This window comes from Cryptomeria japonica, chromosome 3, assembly GCF_030272615.1.
Source record: "Cryptomeria japonica chromosome 3, Sugi_1.0, whole genome shotgun sequence".
NCBI lineage: Eukaryota > Viridiplantae > Streptophyta > Pinopsida > Cupressales > Cupressaceae > Cryptomeria > Cryptomeria japonica.
In genome coordinates this window covers 887,674,814-887,681,655 of record NC_081407.1, presented here as the reverse complement: position 1 = coordinate 887,681,655, position 6,842 = coordinate 887,674,814, and the positions used below count along the sequence as shown (strand labels likewise).

Genomic DNA, 6,842 nt, shown 5'->3' with positions numbered 1-6,842 from the left:
TTTGACTTCCTTTTCCTAGATGTCGGTAGGAAGCAAAACCACCACATACTCTCATATTCTCAAATGACCACATGAGATCTAATTGGTTTTTCCTAGGACCACTCTCTTTGGTTCTATGTATTTTTTAATTTTTACACTAAATGTAGAACGAAATCTTTGTCTTTTTACAAAATACCCAATAATTCAAATCCCCAAATTTCACTTTAAACCATGTCATGTAATTCCTACAAAAAGACTACAATTCAACCCGTCAGGTCCACCGTCACTGTCAGTCAGTTCAACCGTCAATAAATTTAACCGTACGGTCTATCTAACCTCCCGTCGCCTTAGACCGATCCAACGTTGATTCAAACACAGTAAACAATTATCAGCCGTCAGATCGACGAAACCCAAACGAGCTTTAACCCGCGTAGAAAATAAACAATGCCCTCGCTTTCATACATTCCAGAAGGAAAGAGAAAAGTGTCGGTGGCATTTTATAATTATTTAAAAAAAATAAAAATTAGCTTTTTTGCCACGTAAGTCAAGGTGACGTCAGCAATCGTGATCGGCGGGACACGTGAAAAAGCCGGGACGGAGATGCCAATGTGGACAGACATGAATGCCAGGCTGGCCCAGTTGTTTTACAAGGAGGTAGGCCCCACTGAGGGATCACCTCGGAACGCGTGCCGTCCCGTTACGTGGAAGGGAACGGAGAAAATGGATGTGAACGGCGTTACAGCTGGGATTAAATTGGAGTTAAATATTTAACCTCGTTCTTGGGAATGGGCAGAGCATGTATGTCTAAAAATCGAACATAAAACAAATAAAAATCTGTTTTTAAATCGCAACAGCGAGATCTTTTTGCACCTTTTTTTTTTGGATCTGATATTTTAAGGGCCGGCCATGGCCAGCGGACGTGGCAAATCATTTTCTATTTGCAGTTAGAAAAAATTGAAGAAGATTACAGTCTGAGCTAAAAGAAATTTGATGCAGAGTCTGAGTTGAGTTGTTCGCCGGGAAATTTTCGCCGTCGGCGGTAGTAGATTTGTACAGTTTAATCGGGCTTTTAATTTAGTTATTACCGCCTGCGAAATCTCCACCGGCTTTGCGCGATCTGGACACTTGGCATAGCGGCAGAATAAAAACGATCTGTAGGGGATTGGTGGAGAAGGGAGAAAAAGTGGGGGAAGAAATTAATGGGGCGCGTTGAAGCGGGGCCGGAAGGGTTTAAAGGATTCGAACCCTGGAGTTCTGAATGTGGTGAGCCTCTTCTGTAATGGGTAGGCTGCATTGCATTGAAAGTTTGGCATTAATGAAAAGGTAGGTGTGTGTAATGCTCCCATGGGCAATGGACCGACATTTTGCTCACATTTATGGCTAATCATGCAGAGATTGTAAAATGAGAATTTATGCCCTGGTGTTCGAAGTAAAGAATCTGTAGACATAGTGTTAATGGTTTTTAAGTTTTTATACTATTTTAGATAAGGTAAAACTTTTTGAGACCGGATACATGATAAGTTGAAGCTGACCTTAGCTTCACGTTATTTGAGCATTAAAACACTATAGGTCAAGCAGTGGGGTTTTTGTTTTTTTCTTCTTTGGTTTTGCAATAAAGCTGCCGGTGGAACCAGGGTTCGAGCCGTGAATAGGAGGAACTATATTTAAAGAGAGGGTTTGTGGGGAAAGAGCTTAGCAATGTGCAAGGGAGAGAAGAACAACAAGGGAAACGCAGGGCATTTGATGGGATTGAAATGCTTTGTGGCGGGGCACACTAAGGCCGAGAAATTGAGGCATCTGGTTGTTCCGCCGCGTTCTCGTACGCAGGTGTGGATTATTCGTGCGACGTCCACAGTTTTGGTGTGGACATGTATTATTCAGCTGACGGCGTTGGGGGAATTGTGGGGTTCGCGCGTGTTTAAGGGCCTGCCTTCTTGTTTTACTCACGCCGATCCGCCAATGCACGACCTTTCTCAGAGTTCTTTGCCCTCAAAAATACCCGCCGTGGAGAAGATCGCCCTGCCCCCGAAAAGTAAGCTTTGCTTGCTGCATTTTCTTTGCATTCCGAGTGGCACTCTGTATTCTTTTTTCAAGTCTTAACATATGTGTATTGTTCCCGTAATGGATAGGACAAAAAAATGGTTTAAGATTATTTGTTTTCGTGCCTCTGAAGGCTTTATACTTGGGCTGATGGCGTTGGATCTATAGGCCAATGCTTGCATCGCTGCATTTGGATCGAACTCGTCTTTAATCTGTCGCTAACGCAGCCTTCTTTTCAAACATTAGTATGTGTACCATCAATGCTTTTGCTATACACAACGATCAATGAGAGTATTGATGCTATCAAAGGCGGTCAAAAACTTAAGTCTTTTACTTGGTAAACTGTGGAAAGCTATTGAAAGCATATATGTTGGACGAAAACATGGGTACCTTCTACTGGATGAAGCATGCTAAGCTATAATAGTGGACAAAACCTTGTAGCTTCTACTTAGTTTTTATCGTGAAAACCTTTGACAATGTTTTTTGATCTGAAATAAATATTCATCTTGCACCTTCTCATCAAATATTATTTAATTTTGTGGATGATCATGATTTTAATTGAAATCGCTCCTGTTCATTGTGCTTTGATCTTCTCATGTCTTCCTTCTGACTGCATTTGGCTTGTTCACCGTATTTTTTTTCTGGCTGCTTTTAGTTTGCTCACTGTAATTTTTGTTGGTGAGAGAGTACTCTCGACTACATGTAGTACGCAGTTTTTTTGCCACAATGGAGCACCTAATTAGAATTAAAGCCATTTTCATCTTTCCATTCTAGCTTGTCTGAATTACATTATGCATCAATTTAACTCAAACAGATGGTTTTCTTTTCTACTCTTATTTGATTGAATTCACAAAGATTTAGATTATCGTTTAAATTTTAGAAGGTGAGTTGGTTTTGGACTAAAACTGTATGGGGTGTGATTATTGGCCACCGCAGGGGTGTATAAAAACAATGGTTACCTGTTGGTGTCTTGCAATGGAGGCCTTAATCAGATGCGATCAGCGGTATGGGAACCACCACTATACTTGAAATAACTGTTGGAGATTTGGTTTTGTTTATGTATAATTGAAGTCATGTTTGTGCAATCTGATAATTTTTGTTGACTATTTCATGACAGATATGTGACATGGTAGCTATTGCAAGGTATCTTAATGTAACTCTTATTGTGCCAGAGTTGGACAAGACATCTTTCTGGGCAGACCCAAGGTAAGCACTTGACTTGTTATAATGCAGACTCATCTCTGTACAGCCATTGTTTCATGTTTATGTCTCATTTTTTGTGAATAACGGGCTTGGGTTATTGTATGTTGTCATTTATGAGAACATTGAGGCATGGAGATTCGTATTCTTTGGAAGAATTTGTTCATGGTTAATTGAAAATTGAATTTTCATTTGGGCAGTGAATTCAAAGACATATTTGATGTAGATCACTTCATTACATCTCTAAGAGATGAAGTTCGAATCATCAAAGATCTTCCTCCAAGGTTGAAGATAAGAATGCAACATAGCATAGTAGTGTCCATGCCTCCTGTTAGCTGGTCAAACATATCGTACTACCTACATCAGGTAAAGTAGGCTTCCGTGGCTGATTCAAAGGCCAATTTTGTTGTTTGCATAATCACCTTCTGAAATGACACTCTAATGATATGCATTATAATTTTCTGCTCTTCAGATCCTTCCATTGATACAGAAGTACAAAGTTCTGCAATTGAACAAGACAGATGCACGGCTAGCTAACAATGGCTTGCCGGTAAAGATTCAAAAGTTACGTTGCCGTGTAAATTACAATGCACTCCGCTTTACTTCACAGATTGAAGAATTAGGTCGAAGACTCTTGCAAATGTTGCGTAAAAATGGCCCATTCTTGGTTTTACATCTTCGTTATGAAATGGATATGCTGGCTTTCTCTGGTTGTACCCATGGATGTAGTGATGAGGAGGCTGAGGAACTTACCAGAATGAGGTGAACCATTGTATACAATGATTGAAAGATTATTTCCTTGTCAGGTTATTTCCAGGGTTGGTTTTTGCCATCACAATCTGTAAGATAGTTTACTTATGACAATATTTACAAGGTTGGTCTTGACTATCATGATCTGGCATTTGTCAGGTATGCATATCCATGGTGGAAGGAAAAAGTCATAAATTCTGATCTAAAACGACTGGATGGGTTATGTCCATTGACACCTGAAGAGACTGCATTGATTTTGCAAGCACTTGATATCAATAAAAACATTCAAATCTATATTGCAGCTGGTGAAATATATGGAGGAGAGAGGAGAATGGCTGCCCTGTCTGAAGCTTATCCTAACATGGTATGTAGCATAATTGAAAGGGTTAGTTGCCTTGTATGCTGTTTGAAGTTGTTCCATCTCTTTTCTAGCACTAAACTTAATGATAAGTGTTTGACAGGTTAGAAAGGAAATGCTTCTCAATCCTGAGGATTTGAGGCCTTTCCAAAATCATTCATCTCAAATGGCTGCCCTGGATTACTTGGTCTCTCTGGAGAGTGATGTGTTTGTTCCAACATATGATGGGAATATGGCAAAAGTTGTTGAAGGGCACCGCAGGTAATTTGCTAGATGGCTTACTGTTATGTTTATACAAGAAGCCACTGTGTTTAGTTTGGTAACATGCTGATGTTGAATAAATTTTTCCGTGCTTTTCAAAAATCACTTTATCATTGTTCAAATTAAATTTCCATTGTTAATTTGCAAATCGTTGTGGAATATACTTAATTTCTCGTCACCATCGACTTGATACTTATGCATGTTGCATTGTGTACTGCAGATTCTTAGGGTTTCGGAAAACAATCCTGTTGGATCGGAAGCGCCTAGTTGGACTTCTAGACCAATATAGCAATGGTTCCTTAAACTGGGATGAATTCTCCCTTGCAGTTAAGGAAGTACATTCTGAGCGGATGGGTAAACCAACAAAAAGAATAGTTATTCCAGATAGACCGAAGGAAGAGGATTATTTTTATGCCAACCCCCAAGAATGCTTGCGGCAGCCTTTGGATAGTGACCACAGTTCCTTTTAGCTATTCCATTAATTTATTATTTATTGGATGAGTTCTCTTGTCCCTACACCATATGTTTTGAGTTTCAGATGATGTGCAAGAATCCATCCGCCTGGTTACGTTATTAATTCTTTGGAGAAGTTATGTTTGTCAATCTTTAAAAGAGGATCCTTTAGACTGTTTCCTGAAAATTTGGAGCTAAAGAACTTGAGAATATTGAGATGGGCGGCTCATGAACTTCTCCTATATATCACATCTGCATGTGTTCAAACGTAAGGACTGCTTCTGTGTTGTAAATGCAATCTAGTTGCAAATTCATGGGTAGAATGTCACTTAAGTGAGTAAAGCAAACCTATAATTACAGCTGTATCAAATCTACTCATCCTTTAAGATAATATCTATTCAGTGAGCTGCCTGATTGTGTACAGCTCTCCATTTGATGCCAGAAAAGGCATGACCACACCTATTGAAGTGTATGGAAGGCAGTTCGTGGATTGCAGATTCAAGAAGGAAATGTATTCATGTCCGATTGCATCTACAGGCATTAACTGTTATCAGATTCAGATGGGTAATTGTCTCTTGGACGAATATGAGGAAAAAGGTTCATAGTTTGATATTTTGTCGACCATTAATGTCTAGTAAATCCCTTCAATTGTTTTTACATACACTGGAAGTCACATAAGCAAATTTGTGCTTACGCTACAGCTTGTTGTTAGAATAAGTCCCTGAACTCCTGTGTACAAAGGGAAATTTATGATAGTGAAGCACTTTTTATAGAAATCTCGTCAAGCTGAGATGCAATTGTTTTTTGGCCTGAGGCAATGGCATAGCTGGCTACAAGCTGACTAGTAATGCAATTTTGGTATTTTCTTAATTATGTAGACCCTGTTTCACTTATACCCATTTTAAGGACAGAATTATATGATTCAACATTTACAAAACCATTGTAGAGTTGGAGTTGTATGATTCAACATTCACAAAAATTAGTTCAGTTATTCACTTCTACGTCCATTATATCTCATGAGTAGTTTTTAGGTTGTAGGAGCCGAATCTGCCCCCTTTAATGGAAATATCACAAGAAAATATATTTGGGTGGAAGTTAATTGTGTACATAATTTTAAGGCTAGAACAAATTGGGCTTCTGAATCAGAAAGTGATAGCAAACTCTTAAAGGGAAAGATGCGTATAATTTTAACAGGTGAACAATTAAATAATAATATGATAATCGAATATGATTGCCAATATGGGTGCAAACCACCCCCCACTCTGTGACGGGATTTAGTTTCTTGTCTCGTTTCCTTGGTACAAAAGTCGAATGGGTTTTGACCAATTCGTCTGCCATTATTTTTCAAATTTGTTTTGTATTTATAAACCTTTCTTTCTTCTAGCCATGGCTAGATTTGAGATTCCAGGGCCATTTGCATAGATTTTGTAGCAGTTGTCGGATACCAGATAATTGATATGATATTCTGCTTATACACCTTCGTTTGGTGTTTATATCATACTTCCAATTGTGACTTGGATTTTACAATGAAGTTGAGTTATATATGGCCATTTAACCTCCCACTTCACAGTTGGCATTTAGAGAAAGTGAGAGTTGTAGGATCCTTAATTTGCTCAACCATACCTCCTGCATTGTAGCTGATGGTTGAGGAGTCATGTCCATGGAATGCGCTCCTTGGTATCAAGTCCTGAGCAGCGAGAGATGGTTCTATTTCTTTTTAAAACTAATCTTTTGTCTGATGACTATATTCTCTGAGGCCGCCTTGTATGCTTCACAATCTTCAGCTTGTTGACATGGCATA

General features: G+C 39.0%; 1 protein-coding gene across 1 annotated transcript; it reads left to right on the top strand.

Moving 5' to 3' along the window:
- The first annotated feature begins 780 nt into the window (after positions 1-780).
- Positions 781-5,918, top strand: LOC131070792 (rhamnogalacturonan I rhamnosyltransferase 1). Its single transcript, XM_058006449.2, has 8 exons — positions 781-2,011; positions 2,956-3,023; positions 3,137-3,225; positions 3,420-3,585; positions 3,692-3,981; positions 4,129-4,333; positions 4,431-4,588; positions 4,809-5,918. Exons 1-8 carry the CDS (start codon positions 1,678-1,680, stop codon positions 5,056-5,058), a joined length of 1,560 nt encoding a protein of 519 aa, XP_057862432.2. The 5' UTR covers positions 781-1,677; the 3' UTR covers positions 5,059-5,918.
- Positions 5,919-6,842: the final 924 nt, after the last annotated feature.